The 17,457-nt window shown below is 40.7% G+C and overlaps 1 protein-coding gene across 5 annotated transcripts in view; it reads right to left on the reverse strand.

The window, feature by feature from the left end:
* The window catches only part of RP1 (RP1 axonemal microtubule associated), a 182,902-nt gene that overhangs the window by 70,979 nt on the left and 94,466 nt on the right, over positions 1 to 17,457 (reverse strand). For all 5 annotated transcript variants that reach the window (XM_083517865.1, XM_083517868.1, XM_083517867.1 and 2 more), the window contains 6 exons: positions 13,199 to 13,353; positions 10,438 to 10,516; positions 8,874 to 8,961; positions 7,010 to 7,065; positions 6,854 to 6,883; positions 3,293 to 3,459 (listed from right to left, as the gene is read on the reverse strand). In XM_083517865.1, the coding sequence (XP_083373991.1) occupies positions 3,293 to 3,459; positions 6,854 to 6,883; positions 7,010 to 7,065; positions 8,874 to 8,961; positions 10,438 to 10,516; positions 13,199 to 13,353 (575 nt within the window). The remainder of the gene's footprint in view (positions 1 to 3,292; positions 3,460 to 6,853; positions 6,884 to 7,009; positions 7,066 to 8,873; positions 8,962 to 10,437; positions 10,517 to 13,198; positions 13,354 to 17,457) is intronic.

A 17,457-nucleotide genomic window follows, 5' to 3' on the forward strand; every position in this document is an offset into this window, starting at 1 on the left:
TGAGCTTCGTCACTGAGTTGAGATTTAAAACTACATCTCCCCAGTACAAATCCACCACTCTTACCATAAAACTATGCTTTTTTTCAGCTAGAACTCACTGGAACTCGGTTCCAGCACCTCTCACGTGAGCGCCATTGCCATTATAAGAGAACAAGGGAAGCATTCATGGTGAGTTCTGGCACCTCTTTTTCTAGAAAAATAGCACTGCTCTCCACTGTCAGGGAACACTTCATATCAGCAAATGCAAGACCTCATTGCCCAAAGTGGAGAACTGTCAAACTCATAGATGAGAGTGGGCAAAAGCTTCATGTTCATGCGGAGATCTGTGTATGCATTCAAGGTTCCTATGAGCACTTAAGCTGCTGGATTGGTGCCAAATATATGTTCAAACTTAGGCAAATCAACACCCACATATTCATGGAAATAATTAGAAATCAAATTTATGGATCAAAATGAGGCCTGCCATTTTTGAGAAGCTGACTGTATAAACAGTACTGCCGTATATTATTTGTATGTGAATCCTGACTAAGTGCTATCGTACTGAATCCAGATCTTTGTTGTTCTTCTGCTCCTGCATATTGCTTTGCTGAATTTGCAGTCTTCTGTTAATTGCAACATCACACAGCCATTCCCATGGCAACCAGTTTTGCTGCCACAAATGGGAATAGGTGAACTCACGCAACAAAAGCCTATGATCATTCAAACAGCCTCAGCAATAAGGTATAAAGAGGGCAACCAAGCCTTGATGTTGCTTAAATGGTTTGGAATAGAATGGCATCTCAACATTTTCATGCCGCAGCTATTGCTCTTAAATTTCAGACTGGCTTTGTGAGCTGTCAAGATACTTGAGCTGCACAGCCAGGGGTAGCTCCAGAAAAAAATATTTAGGGGGTGAGGGGAGAGACATGAAAATGCAAGGTACAGTATAAGGGAGGGGGGCAAAATCTCTGTATTGCACATGCAAGATTAACATGTAGAAAGCTTGTTTGCTTATTCAGCGGTTGCAATTGTTCTCATGGAGCTGTGTCAGCATAGGGAGGGGTGGGGCAGAGAAAAATAATCAGGAAGGTCACATTCCCATGTGTGTGACCATCTATTTTAAAAAAGAAACAAAAACAAATTTGTGCACAAAGAATATTGGCCAGCATTACTAGATTTGCAAAGATTTTATGCAAATAATCACAAAGAAAAAAACGTACTCATGTTATCCTGCTGTTCTCTGGCAAAGTAATGTAGCACACTACTGAAGAGCATGAGCTCTCAGCTATGAAATTCCACATTCTTAGCTCAACTGTGAACACAACTGGGAAAGGAGTCGGGATAGGCAAGCCCTTACCTCTCATGCCTCTCCTCCCAATTTGTAATATGGAGATAAAATATGGGCTAGATGACTTTTGGGGTTCCTTCCAACTCTGCAATTCAATGATTGATCCAGTTGCCTGGTGATGCTCAAAGTTCTGGGCCCATGGCAGGTATCACTATTGGGCCCTGGCAGGTGCCCAAGGATACTAGGGACAGATGCCAGCCCTGATTCTGCAGCTTACTAAAATATGTGCTTGCTTAGAATGCTACAGAATTACTAAAGTATGTGCTTAGTTAGAATGCTACAGAAACACAAACTATTGCTACTATTTGTCAACTGTAACACAAGTCATTTAGGAACCAGATGCAGTAGGATCCCACTATGTTGAATGTTGCACATTCATGCTCTACCATGACTGAGGGCAAAACAATTACAAAGTGTCTGAAAAACTAGCTTTTCCAACAGCCTATTGCTCTATTATTGAAATGAGGCATTCTCCCCAACAGACCCCTGCTGTAATAGATTCCACTCTGAGTATGCTATAAAGGTCAGATGGGACTTGAATTAAATTGCTTCACTGTTTGAAAATCTACCAGCAAAGGTAACAAGCCAGACTATGTTTTCTACTCCAGTGCCCCCAATATGAGGCTATGCAAGGAAGGACTCTTGGTGAAGCAGTCAATCAAAAATAATAAGAAAAAATGTGCCAGGCTTCAGCAGGGGAAGAGATGCACAGGTATTTGGGGAAGAGCTGTAGCTCAATGAAAGAGCATCTGCTTCGCATGCAGAAGGTCCCAGGTTCAATCCCCACATCTCCAGGTAGGTCTGGAAACCACTCCTGCCTGAAACCCCGGAGAGCTAATAACAGTCAGTGTAGACAATATTGAGCTAGATGGACCAATTAGGTTTGACTCAATATAAAACAACTTCCTATGTTCCTATTCAGCAATTGGGCAAGGAAGCCACCAATAGTGAACATAACAAAAGTACTCTGAGCAATAATCCCTAGACACAGGTTGTGGGCAATATTCCTGCAGTGCAGGGGGTGGGACAAGAGGACCCTGGGGTCCCTTCCAATTCTACAATTCTATGAGTCTATGATTCTATGTCACATTCCCCTCTTCTCCAAGGAGCGGGGAAGTAAGGGTTGTTTCCTGCCTCCCCTCCCTCCTATGTAAGCTCAGCACATGTATGAGGCTGGAGCTCCCAAGCCCAGACTCCATGTTTGAAGATACTTTTTTGTATTTTGTAACCAAGAATATCTTATCCGTGTTGTTTCTGCTGTAGCATTGAACAATGCATGGGCAAGTAAAGTATTTACACTTACTTAAGTTTGTGGTCTATTCACTCTGAGAGGGATAGAGGTGGAGGAGCTCAATCGTAAACGCTTAATACAGTGTGGGAGAGAAGAATCTAACTGTGAACAGTTGTGACACAAAATCAAATAGATAGTGGCTCTTCTTCTGAGCTACAACCCAATACAATACAATAGAAGTTAAATGCCCCTAAATGGGAAACTAAAAGGATGGCTCCCAGACCCAGCCATCCAGCACTAATAAAATGAGAATAAAGAGAGACCCAGGGACACCCTTGTGGGGCCCTAGTAACTGCCCAGGAATGTCATGGCCTAACACTGGGCCAGCTGTCACCAATTTGCCTATGTTCTGTAAAGTGTCAATTTATTTCTTCTGAAAATGCATAGAACCTACCTTTCCCGACCATAGGCTGAGCACGGTCTTTCAATAGATACTTCTATGATTCTCATTGTTTCTGACTTTGGGTGTGTGTTGCATTCCATATTGGCTGCATCCAGCTTACAGATTGTAAAAGAACAGGGAAAATATATCGAGAAAAACTAAACCACAAATCAAGCCATCTTTGTAAATAAGAGATGGCATTTGCTACAGTCATAATAGGATTCCAAATATATCCTTTGGCTAGAGCAAGATGCCACTGCAATCTCTGTGCTGTGCTGTAGCTGCAACTTACAAGGAATTCATCAGTTGCTCCTGGTTGAAAGGGCATATCTCCCAAGCTTTGGGAAGAAAGGAGAAGATTGTCACTTTTGCCCTTTGAGCTGTAAATCACAAGGGTTCTTTTACACTCCCGTGACAGTGGGGAATCTTGAGCGGTCTTTACCAGCACTCTCCACTGACCTGTGGAATAAAGGTAAACAAACAATCAAAACAAAATTGTATTTTATAAGACTGAGGAAGAACTATCAAGGGTTTCTTGCTATTTTTGTGACTAAAATGAATTTCAGCAGTGCTGTACATAAGGAAAGGACTTTTGAAGTCAAGAACTCGCACATTCACTGCAGTGATTTGTGGGGGTTTTTGCAGAAAATAATAATTGCCAGTATTCATGGCTTGATAAAAGTGCTTAGAGTGCCAGCACAAAACAGCTGCCACAAGCAGCAAAAAAGGGGGTGAAGATGCTCTGTACCATCACAAAAAAGCTCTGATTCACTAAGATTGTGTCAATGGCAAGGCAACACAAGATCAGGCTATGAGATGTTGGAGACCAGTGTATTATACACTATTATACAACTGCATTTTAGGCAAAGAGTAACTGCATGTTAGGCAGCTCTGTGACATTTTCAAGTAAGTTAATTTATGAAATAGCTACAACATCATTTGTCAACTTCATTTTCTGTCCCCCCCCCCCCAATTATGGTTTTTCTTAACAAGCTTAACATTAGTTAACAGCAATAAAAAATCTAACGCTATTCTAGGCTGCATCCATAGAAGTATAGTGTCCAGATGAAGGGAAGTAATAGTACTGTTCTATTCTGCATTAGTCAGACCACACCTAGCATACTGTGTTTAGTTCTAGGCAACACAGTTTAAGAAGGATATTGACATATTATGCCAATAAAGGATGAATGAATAAATACTGACAAGCTGGAATGTGTGCAGAGTAGGACAACAAAGATGATCAAAGGTCTGGAAACCAAGCCTTATGAGGAAGGGTTGAGGGAGCTGGGTATGTTTAGCCTTTAAAAAAAGGAGATTGAGAGGAGATATGATAGCCATCTTCAGATATCTAAAGAGCTGTCACGTGGAAGATGGAGGAAACTTGTTTTCTCCTGCTCTGGAGGCTAGGACCCAAATCAATGGCTTCAAGTTACAAGAAAGGAGATTCTGATCAGGAAGGACTTTCTGACAGCAAGAGCTGTTTGACAGTGGAATGGACTCCATTGGAAGGTTGTGGACTTTCCTTTCTTGGAGATTTTTAAGCTGAAGTTGGATGGTCATCTGTCATGGATGCTTCAGTTGAGATTCCTTTGTTGCAGGGGGTTGGACTAGATGACACTTGGGGTACCAGTGAACTTTACGCAATTCCATGATTCTTCCCCATTTTCCCATTTTTTAAATTCCCACTCCCACACATTTTCTCCTTTGCATGTGCTGTCCTGGCTCATTCCCCTCCACCATACACAACACTGCTCTATCACCAGTGAAGAGCTAACAGTTATGCAGATCACAGGAGCAAGCCTCACCAAGGGAAGAGAATCAGCAATTATAGAATGGAAGAGTCAGATCTGCTGAGTCAGACATAGTTTTCCATGCTATCCTGCTCTAATTGATCCCTTCAATCAGTCAGGATCTGGCACAGGTGTCCCCTGGCACAGATAAGGCATCATACCATATTCTGTAGAGGGTGGCATGGGGTGGGTTTCCCACAGGCAATCACAGTGAGAGGCTTCCATAGCTGCTTGTGGCAGCAAAGGCTCAATTCCTAAACATTTGAATTAATTTCTGCTTGTTTTAACTCCCCTCACTAAAGCCCTTTGCTGTAACAGACACTTTGCTTCTCCTCTCATGTCATTTTATATTTAGTTGTTGACATGGATGAGGCAGATCAGAACTGCTACTACTACATTGATGATGCTCTGTCATCTTTTTAATTAGTAATGTAGCAGCAGGAGAATAAAGGGAGGTGCAGCTCCCAGAGCAAAAGTGATTACATGATCTGGCAAAGCAAGAGGGTGAACAACAAACCCACCTTGGGGTAATAATGAGGGTTCATGACAGATTAGCACTGAGAAAGACAGTAAATGAGGGAAATAATAAAAAAAAGGCTGGATACTGCTCTTCTTTTCTTTGATGGCATTCCTACTTCATGCCAGGGAATTTTAATGCAAAATGCTTTCCATTTCTAATAGAAAACCCAACTTTGCATTTCACCTAGCTGACAATCTTTTGTTAAAGCTCAATGTGTTTTACAAGTTGAATCGAGGCAATCAGAAGCACAGGCAGAGACCATTTTAGGTCTCCATCCATATTTCTATGAATACTAACAAGAAAACACAAGTCGGTCCGTGTAGCAGCCAGCACTCCATCAGATGATCCTAGATCCTTAAAAGTAACAATGAAGCCATATCAAATTAGCAAAATAGGTCAGGATGGATAGATTGGTCCATGTCAGTCTTGCATGTGTTCATTCATAAAACATCAATTGCATTCATTTTCTGCATTTATCTGTGAATCTTTTATCTGTATGAAAATTCTTGTTTAAATATGGATCTACATATAATTTTATATTAAAAATACACATTTAAGTATTTGTTTTAGCTCAATGTGCATTTTCCTAAAAAAAATATTATCCTAATACAGTATAGGCTTTTTAAAAAATGATCTTGGTACATATTTTTAGCTGAGAACTGTATTACAAAACTTTGAGAAGTTACATCCCAATTGGTGTATTAGTGCAGGAGGTGAAAATTAGTCTACTTAAAAATATGGACTGAATGAAACATCCCTCTATCCCTCGTAATACCAACAGCCCAGCATGGACTGCCATCACCGATATGAAATAATATGATGAAACAGAGCATGAGCAGCAGGAAAAACTGGTGACCAAGCAAGAGAGGCTGTTACTGGGGCAACAGCAATAAGCAGGTGAAAAAGCAGAAATTTGACAGACTGTCTGGAGAAGCTCAATGGACTTGGTGGTGTACACGGACTTCAGGGCAGGGATCTGCAAAACGTGGTTGTGCATAGTAGCTGTATAGCTTAAGTCGGCATTATTTCTGGATACTATGAGAATACCCTGATGAACTCTGACCTGAAACTGCTTTTGCTGTCACTTCACAATGCATTTTTTCCACTCGCTTGCTAGAGTAGCTGTCTCCAATTATTAAATGACAGTGATGTTGGCATAAACAAAACAAACCTTGGATCTGCTCTCAGAAGAACCTCTGACTCATTTTAGAATAGAACAATAAATATGAGGAAAACACTTTGTGAGAAATCCTTTTCGCTACTCAGCTAAATGACTTATGATGCCCCTTCTACAGATCATTATCAGACAATCTGTCTTTTCCATGTTAGCAGAAGCTTTCCATGAATGGCTACTTGTAAAAGACAGTGGCTGCATTTGCATGTAACACTAAACCATTATTGAATGCTAGATGGACAAGCCTGAATAAACGCAACCATGTGTTCCTCCTTTTTTTTCTTATGTGTCTGCTTCAGCCCAGAATGATGTTTAAATTTAAACAGCAAAGACTGTTTCTACAGGAAATGAATACAGAGTGCAACTTACCTCTATATGTCATTGGTGCATTACTGTTTTCTAAAATAGAAAAGCAAAAACAATCTTATTCTTATTCACAAGAAGAATCTATAGTTTTAAGTTTAATTAGCAATTTGGTACCTAGGATATAATTATAGTACAAATGATCTTATTTTCAGTACTTACTTCTGGCAATTAGCTCTCTTTCTGTCTTGCCATCATCCTGGTACTCATCTAGCCATCTTCCATTGTAAAAAAAAGAAAGTAATTACAGTGAAGGCAGTTAGTAATTAGTCTTGGTAAATCGAAACCCTGCATTATTTCCTCCCCCCCCCAACTTAATAAAGTTTCTAAGTATCACTTGTCAAGTTACATATTGTCTCTCCAGATATAAACAAGGGTAGCTGTTCTTAATACAGAGGAATTGTGTAGATTTATTTACTGTAAACAATTTTATGTCATGCTTCAGCCTAACAACTCCCAGGGTGGCGCACAGCAATTACAAAACCAACACACACACAAAAATAAAACATAGCAAAACAATTTTTTATAAAAAAACTGCAACAAAGAAGAGCATTGTACATTCAAGATGACACACCTTGAAAGTTCTTCTCTTCCATTACCACCTATCTCACTTAAGCAGGTTCAGAGAAGTATTTTTGATTAAGATTTTAATGTTACAGCACAGCCATAGGGAATATAGTGGTCCTTTGGTTCCAGCTTCCCAAGCCATTTAGTGTCATCCACTAAGACCTGGCAAAATGTGTTTCATTTTGGCCTGCCCGCATTAGTAATCTAGTGGGTGTATTAAGTTTTGGAAAAGTCCTCAAAAGCAAACCCACATATAAGATATTGCAGCAAACCCACATATAAGATATTGCAAACTAGATATCTAGTTTGATGGTTACCAGACCACAGCCAGGCTATCTCTGTCCAGGATAAGTCGCATCAGCACACCAGTCTTAGCTAATAAAATGCGCTTTAAATCATGGAGTTTACTTGGGCCTTCTATAAGAAGCTGGATCTCTCTCAGCACCCTCAAACTGTGAGCCTGATGTTTCAATGGGAGTACAAGCCCATCCTTAGAAGGTTCAACACTATGCCCCTAGTAAGACAAACAACCCACCAACAGTGACCTGTCTCATGAGAATTCTGCTTAATTTTATGGGCCGTCATCCAACAACCCCTTACTGATCCCTGATATCAATTCAACACACCACTATAAACATTTCTAGATTTAATAATTCCACTGCCTCACCTGAATCAGCTGAAAAGGAGAATAGAGCTGGGTGTCATTAGCATACTGACATTCATCCTAGTCCAAATGTCTGGATTACCTCACCCAGCAGATTCAGGTAAACATGTCTCATGGAACGCAAGATGGAACTTTGCAGAGCAGATTGTCATAAGACCAAGCAGTAGCCCCCCTAACACCAGCATTTGAACATTGTCACTGAATGACAATGCCCATGAGCCACAACCCAGAAAGTCTGTTGAGGCTTATCATGCTCAAGAATATTAAAAGGCACTGAAAGATTCAGGAGGGCACACTCCTTCTTCTGACAACACAGATTATCCATCAAGGCAACCAATGCTTTTTCAACACCAAACCTGCTCTTGAACCCTATGAGGTTCTTCAAGGTTCTGCCCTGCCTCCCCATTATGCCTTTTTACTGCGTGCATGAAACCCCTGAGGCCATGCAGGGATTTGGAGTGATGTGTCGTCATATGTAGAAAACACTCAATTGTATTTTTTTCACTTGAGTCAGGGAAGCAGCAGATGTGCTGAACTGGTATATGGAAATTATCATGAACTGTCTGAGGATCAATAAAGTGAATCCAGACAAGACAGAGAAACTGTGATTCATAGAAGCATAGAATTTTAGAGTTGGAAGGGACTACTAGGATCATTTTAGTCCAACACCCTGCAATGCAGGAATCACCTAGCCATGGAGGTGTAGTTCAACCTGTTCTGGTTTATATTATCAATATACCGGTAAATCCTTCCATTTTGATGAGGAACTCTTGCACATTACCCACATTAGCATACCTATTACAGGGAAACACTACTTCTTCTTCTTCCCCTTCCTCTCTCTCTTGAAATTTGATGACAACTTTTTCAAGGAACCAGCCACTGCCTGTGATTCAATGACAAGAACATCCTATGCTTAGAATGCTTGTGTGTGAAAGAGGGGTGGTAGTGGTGGTTAATTCAATCATATCAAACTCAGATAATCAGGACAAAAGGATTAACACAGTTCACTTGCGCAAAGCCAATAATTAATACTCTCAACACTTTATTTTTCCTCAAAAATAAGAAACCTTTAGGTTTAAGGAAAGATATTTTGTCTGAGATGGTTTTAACAGAATACTTGATGAGCTAAACACTTCATCTTTTTTACAGTTTGCATTGCATATGGGTGAAGGATGAAATGCTTAGCTTTGGGGTAGGGTGGGGGAGAGAGTTTTGTATTGTGCAACAGAAACTCAAGGAGAGCTAGGTCAACATATTTCATTACTATTCAAACATATTTTAGAACCTTCCCGAATTATTGCTTTAAAGAATAATATAATAAATTATCAGCTGATATTTATTTGATTGAGTTGTGTTTACAGTAAGAAATACATTCATTGCAGGGGTATTAACTTTTCCCAGCAACCAAACCACATCTTTTATTTAATCTGGCTACATGACTGTGACATCCAAACTCATAAACAACACAACTCCTCCACAATACCCACACAAATTTATCATATTTTAACAAGTTATATTTTGGGATTTTAAAAACTAAGAGGCTGAGCATTTCCCTGATTCGATGCTCTAAGCTGGCAATCTTGGTATTTTAGAATGAAGCCTCCACTGGAGACAATGGGAATTGCTTCTGGGTAGACACATATAGGATTGCACTGCAGTTACTTTATTGGTGAAATATTTGAACAAAAATGTTCACTAAACTGACTGATTTGTGAGTAAATTCCACTCTTTGAAAAAGCAATATATATATTTATTACTTCATCAGTGTGGACCTATTCTTTTTAAAAAGAGATATAATACATCAAATGTTTGTTCCATACAGGAAAAAAATAGGTCTGCTTCACATTTTATGTCGCGGATGTGTATGTCTACTTTATACAAACCTGTAACGTTTAACAAAGCAATGTATTTTCATAAGCATGTAGTATATATGTGCCAAGAGTAATAGCCAATCGTAGTTACTTGGTGCATGTCTACCACATGTCCCCATGTTTGGAGAGAAGGGGACATCACCTTAAAACATTACTGTGTTTATTGGGAAGCATGTGAAAGACAAGAAGCACACATGCTTTCCCATAAATTATGATTAAGCCATTAGACAAAACAACAACTATAATATGGGAGGAATCAACAGTAATGCAAAGGGAGAAGGCTCAGAATTGTTTGAAGTTCTTCTATAAAATTTGATTATCTTTATAAAATATATGTTATTATATAAGATGAATAAACTATATGCTCTATATACAGCAAGAAAAGAAAATCTTGTCTGATCTTAGACCATGGAACTACACAGAAGAAAATGGGTATGCACTTTCAAACAGATTGTGAAACTGATCTGTCAATAGGAAATTAGTTTTACCTGGACCAGTTCCATCATGGCTAATGAGAATTTTATTCACAACTCCAAGTGATACAGCCATCATGGAGAACACATCAGTCTGCAGAAACACAAAAACGAGAATCACAGACTGTTTTGTTTGGGAGTTTTTAACGATAAAGCAAAGTATAAATGTTATGAAATTATTTTAAATCAAATATAAAATTTCATTTCCAACCATCACTGCTGTACTTTTACTGGGGCGGGAAAAATGTCAAAGGGAAGAAAGGCTAGCCAGAAGCAAGTGAGCCTAGCTGATTGAAATAGTAATCACTGCAATGTTAAGGGCACCAGTCTGTGATTTATGTGCTCCAGTTCAGCAGAGTCCAGAGCAGCTCCAGTCCAGATTTTATAAAAAGCTCAAGAGCTCTAGTGACCAGGGCCCTGGGGCAGTTGAAGGGAGATTTCTGGTGGGTTTTTAACATGGCTAATATGTGTTCCAGTAAGTTCTAGAATAAAATGGTTTGGTTAGCATCCTTCATGTAAAGAATACTGAGCATTTAAGTAATTCTGTTTTAACTATGAAAAAGAAATACTTCGCCACATTGTATCTCTACATTTGAAACATATGGAGTGGATGATCACCACATAATAAATCTTCCCCATAGTTAACTGAAACATAATGCTCAAGTACAATTGCATAAGTTTAAGTAACCTCAATGCAGACTGTCTTGCCAGAGTGGTGCATGCCCTGGTTATCTCCCGCTTAGACTACTGCAATGTGCTCTACGTGGGGCTACCTTTGAAGATGACTTGGAAACTACAACTAATCCAGAATGCTACAGCTAGACTGGTGACTGGGAGTAGCTGCCGGGACCATATAACACTGGTCCTAAAGGACCTTCATTGGCTCCCAGTATGTTTCTGAGAACAATTCAAAGTGTTAGTGCTGACCTTTAAAGCCCTATACCTGAAGGAGCGTCTCCACCCCCATCACTCAGCTTGGACACTGAGGTCCTCCTCCAAGGGTCTTCTGCTGGTTCCCTCACTGCAAGAAGCGAAGTTACAGCGAACCAGGCAGAGGGCCTTCTCAGTAGTGGCACCCTCCCTGTGGAACGCCCTCCAGATGTCAAGGAAATAAACAATTATATGACTTTTAGAAGACATCTGAAGGCCAGTGGTGTCGCAACAGGGGGGCAGGTGTCATGTCTGTGGGGGTGACAAGGCGGCATCCTGTGGGGGCCATCGCGCCACTGCAGCTGCATGCGGAGGAGCCTCCGTTCGCGGCTACAGCCACGAGCAGAGGATCCTGGCGCCGGTGGCAAACCGCTATGTACAGTGCATGTGTGGTGTCACATGCATGCACTGTATGTAGCGACACCGCATATACACGGGGAACATAGCTGTTTGCCGGCAGTGCTGCTCCAGTGCAGTACGGACAGTGCCATGATCCCTCCATCGCTGCTACAGCCACGAACGGAGGAGCAAAGGATCCCAGCACAGTCTGTACAGTGCTGGAGCGGTGGCGCCAGCAAACCGCTACATACAGCGCATGTACAGCGTCACTACGTACAGCACATGTGTATTACATAGTGATGCCACACATGCACCTTACTTAGCAATGCCCCGCCCCAGGTGTCACAACACCTTCATTCGCCCCTGCTGAAGGCAGCCCTGTTTAGGGAAGTTTTCATAGAATCATAGAATCATAGAGTTGGAAGAGACCACAAGGGCCATCGAGTCCAACCCCCTGCCAAGCAGGAAACACCATCAGAGCACTCCTGACATATGGTTGTCAAGCCTCTGCTTAAAGACCTCCAAAGTAGGAGACTCCACCACACTCCTTGGCAGCAAATTCCACTGTCGAACAGCTCTTACTGTCAGGAAGTTCTTCCTAATGTTTAGGTGGAATCTTCTTTCTTGTAGTTTGGATCCATTGCTCCGTGTCCGCTTCTCTGGAGCAGCAGAAAACAACCTTTCTCCCTCCTCTATGTGACATCCTTTTGTATATTTGAACATGGCTATCATATCACCCCTTAACCTCCTCTTCTCCAGGCTAAACATGCCCAGCTCCCTTAGCCGTTCCTCATAAGGCATCGTTTCCAGGCCTTTGACCATTTTGGTTGCCCTCCTCTGGACACGTTCCAGTTTGTCAGTGTCCTTCTTGAATTGTGGTGCCCAGAACTGGACACAGTACTCCAGGTGTGGTCTGACCAGAGCAGAATACAGTGGCACTATTACTTCCCTTGATCTAGATGCTATACTCCTATTGATGCAGCCCAGAATTGCATTGGCTTTTTTAGCTGCCGTGTCACACTGTTGACTCATGTCAAGTTTGTGGTCAACCAAGACTCCTAGATCCTTTTCACATGTACTGCTCTCAAGCCAGGTGTCACCCATCTTGTATTTGTGCCTCTCATTTTTTTTGCCCAAGTGCAATACTTTACATTTCTCCCTGTTAAAATTCATCTTGTTTGTTTTTGCCCAGTTCTCTAATCTGTCAAGGTCGTTTTGAAGTGTGATCCTGTCCTCTGGGGTGTTAGCCACCCCTCCCAGTTTGGTGTCATCTGCAAATTTGATCAGGATGCCCTTGAGTCCATCATCCAAATCATCCAAGTTTTAAAGGACTGATGTTTTAATTATGTTTTAATAATTATGTAAGCTGCCCAGAGTGGCTGGGGAAACACTGCCAGGTGGGCAGGGTATAATAATAATAATAATAATAATAATAATAATAATAATAATAATAATAATAATAATAACTGCAATTATTTGACAATTCCATCAGCATCTTTTTCTTTACCTGACCACGCTGAAATGAAACTTTATTAGTCCTTGATTTATGAAGTTTTCGTTTTCCAGAATCTCCTCTGGTTCCAAAGAGGGTAATGTACACATTAGAATTTGTTTCTGCACCAGGGATTGTTCCAGTGTATACACTGACATTGTAGAATACCACTGAAAGAGGGGAAAAAGCATTACTACTATGTGGTATTCAACTAAGTTTTACTCAGGGCAGACCTACTGAAATCAATTAACATCACCAAGTTAGGTTGATTGCTTTCAATAGGTCTACTCTTAGTAAAACTTAGTTGAATACCAACTATTATCATGACATTTCCATTATGTCCATATATCTGTCAAAAGACTGTTCCATACTGCTCTGTACTGACTTGAAGCTTATGGCACAAGCACTAGGGCAACAGAGTGATTTAATTCACTTTAACTGTGCAAACTTAAATTTCCAACTTGTATTTGAATCCCTCCTGCAAAATATTGACAGTCTGGAGGTGACTCACTCTCTGTCTCTGCCTCTGTCTTATACACCCACACTTTTAAAAACTTGCTTTCATTTCCTGCTCAGGACAGAGACTTGGAGAAATTGGAAGGGATACAGAAATTAGTAATACAACTGTCGTTACTGTGCTAAACTCTTAGGCTGCAAGGCTATGCAGGCTTACATGGACTAAGCCCCGCTGAAAGTGTTTCTTAATTCTGGGTAAATTTCACAATCAGTCTTTCAAAGCTATTATATTTATTGTATTTAATATATTTCTATACCACCTTTCAAGAATAAAATCCTTATCAAGGCGGTTCATGTGAAATACAACAATGAAATTCCATAGATCACATTTTAAAACAGCTCAATAAAACAATCCCATATTGTTAAAATTAGCAATCCAATATAAAATGCAGCAAAATACAGCCACCAGCAACAGGATACATAATGCCATCCTGGGCTCCTTTGGGAGGAAGAATGGGATACAAATAAAGGATCAGATCCCCCAGTTTCTGTAAGCCAAGGTAAAATGGCAGGTTTTAAATGCCCATTTGAAAATACAATGGGACCTCGTGTTAAGTACTTAATTCATTCCGGAGGTCCGTTCTTAACCTGAAGCACCACTTTAGCTAATGGGGCCTCCTGCTGCTGCCACTCTGCCACTGCACAATTTCTGTTCTCATCCTGAAGCAAAGTTCTTAACCTGAAGCACTATTTCTGGGTTAGTGGTGTCTGTAACCTGAAGCGTATGTAACCTGAGGTACCACTGTACAGTAAGCCCACAATTTACATGCATTTAACGTGCTCATTGATCTTTACACACTTGGCAAAAATTAAATAGGGGGTGAGGTTTCAGGGGGGAAATGACTTTGGCATCCCCTTCCACCACAGAAACAATGTTTTTTGACGATATGCAATTTTGGCTTTAGGTATGACCCCTGGAACATAACCCCTGCATAAGCTGAGGGCTTGCTGTAACTAGGCATGAGGCCTGCCTAATATTACACAGCATAATGTTCCACAATTGTGGAGCTACAATTACTAAGTACCTAAATACAAGCAATTCATTTAAGGTGTAAGCAACTTTGCTTGGAAGTAACAGGACTGGACTTTTCCAGCTGGCCACTACACAATAAGGCTTAGCTTAATAGCTCCAGCCACCGTTTGTAGGCAGCCATAAAAAAACTAACTTTTTGGATGCATAGAAAATTCCAAATCTTTTACTCACAGTTCTGTACACACTGACAGGATTCAATAAACAACAGCTGCCATGGTGAAGTTAGTGGGAAAAAATCATGATTCATTAATAAACAAGTGCCTGCTATGAAATATTGTACTGAAAAGCTTGGGGAAAAGGGGAAGCTTCTCCCTCCCTCAGACCACCCCTCACTCATGCATAGACACACTTCGGAGGGCGAACTCTACATGTGACCATCAAGTGACACCAAAAGCACACCAGCTTCCCCCAAAAAATCTACCGGTGCCTTCATTGGCTTGCGAACTGCTAGTGGAGCTTGTGTGTGGTAACAGATTTACCCAGAAGTCAGCTTCTGTTAACACTGATCACAGTGTATTTGATATCCCTTTGATATTAACACTAAAGCCTGTCTGAGCCTGTGCATGCTTAAGGAAAGGAATGCTGGAGGCAGCACAGCTTGCAAAAACGAGAGAATGAAACTGATTGCTAGCTAAAAGGACGGGCCACTTTTAGCTGGGATTTCTGCAGTGATCCCTCCATTCTCACCTAAGGTAAAACAGAGGTCACATGCAGGTCTTCGAAAAGAGATGTGTTGTTGGTTTTTTTTTGCACCAGCCACTTGAAAAACCTGAGCATGAGCTGGTGGGATGTACTGCGGACATTGCACCAAGCACCACTGCAAACAGATGACCATGTGTGTGGTCCCTTTCAGCCTCAACACTTACTGATATTGATCGCCTGTCAACAAATCAAATGGCTCACGAACTCTAGGCTGAGCACCAAATACCAACTTTCCACACATACTTGAAAACTTCAGGAACCTGGTTGCCTGACTTAAAACACACACATCTACACAGTAACATGACAATGCCTGGGCATATCAGACGGGTACGGCTTACCACATTACACACTGGGTGTATTAACTTGCCCTGGCACGTTAACTGGGTGTATTCATCTGCCCTCTAACCAATGAAGTTTCTAAGCTGCAGAAGCAGAAGTTGTGGCATGCTGCTGCAGCTGAAATATGTATCTCTGGTCAGAGGAGCAGAAAGTTGCTAACTAGTTGTGCCCCCATTCCCAGTAAAGTACTACTCACTTCTAAAGCTGTCACTGAACCAGAATTTCAGAAATTCATTCCCTTGTGTTTTACTAGGACAGTCAAACAAACAAGCCTTGGTGTGCATTCTGTATTATATAACTTTGTATAAGCTGTAGTATTCAGAAAGATAGCGCCATTCAGGAAAATCACTCTGCACGTGCTCTTTTGACTCCTGAAAGTCTTCTTATTGTTATAGGAAAAAGGCACTCTGCATACTCATTTTGACACTGGGCCCTTTGACACTGTTCTCTTCGTGGGAAACGTACTTGTTCAAGGACACTTGGTCTGAGATGCCAGGTTTTGTTTTGTTAATGAAGAAGTGATTTCTTACTATAAGAAGTGGATCAGATCATGCTCAGTTCCCAGCTGCATGGAAGAGTCTATGGGAATACAGTTCTATATACATTCCCACGTCCTCTGAGCATGCAGAATTTTAGGGGGAAGGGGGGACACAGACATTTTCTGAACACATTTTGATGGTGTGAACAGACCTGAGGTCTTAAGAGTGCAGTTTCACTCAACCCTGATGAAAGAAGGTGCTTCCTTCGTTGGTCATTAGTCTTAGCATCAAATCTTATGAGCCCTGAATCAGTGTAGCTTCTCATAGGATTGAGACATGTCTCTTTCTACCCCCTGACTTTCTCTGTAAGCGGTTTGGAACACTCCAATTCTCCTCAAACCACTATTTATCAGCACAGGAGAAACAATATTGTAATGGTTTAAAATGCCTATTTTTTTCTTGTACTGCAGCAGTAATCAATAGCAATATATAATATATTGCAATCATCATTCAGGGCCTGATTCCTGGCTCTTCAGCTTGAGGTCATTGTACCTTGAATTCAGTGACATTACATCAGCATTAAACTGCAGGGAAACAGGGTATTGCCATATCCTCAGTGAAATGGGAAATAATATAGGCAAATACCATTCACAGGATAAAACACAAACCTGGAGATGCTATTTTAGCATGCAGAAATGACACTATATTTAGACACTCATCTGGAAGCATACAAGATCATGAAAAAGAAATGAAGGGCAAAAATTAAGTCAATTAATGTAAATATCACAATGGTGCTTCCTGGAGTGAAAAGGGGTGATTTTTATTTTTATTTTAAAGAAAATATGAGATTCAAATGTGAGATTCATTTCTTAAAGGTGAGCATTAATCAAGCTCTTATATCACACAGAAACAAAATCACCACATTACTAGGCAAAAGAGCAAAGGAAGAACAGGAATCTGTTAAGTGAAGCAAGCGGAAATCCAAGAACAAAGCTTTCTTTTTAATAGGTTGCCAATGATTGCCCACTTCACCGTTCCAATCAGCTATTTCTTGACTATTTGAAAAGGCAAACAGAACTAGGCAAATGTTTTTCTTTTCCCACTTCATTTCCCTCACCCTTGCCATTTTGCAATATTTTGAAGTGTATCTGAAAAATTCAGGGCACTCTAAAAGCAAACTCATGAAAACATTATCTTGAAAGTCT

This window comes from Podarcis liolepis (assembly GCF_965112155.1).
Source record: "Podarcis liolepis genome assembly, chromosome: 8".
Classification (NCBI taxonomy): domain Eukaryota; kingdom Metazoa; phylum Chordata; class Lepidosauria; order Squamata; family Lacertidae; genus Podarcis; species Podarcis liolepis.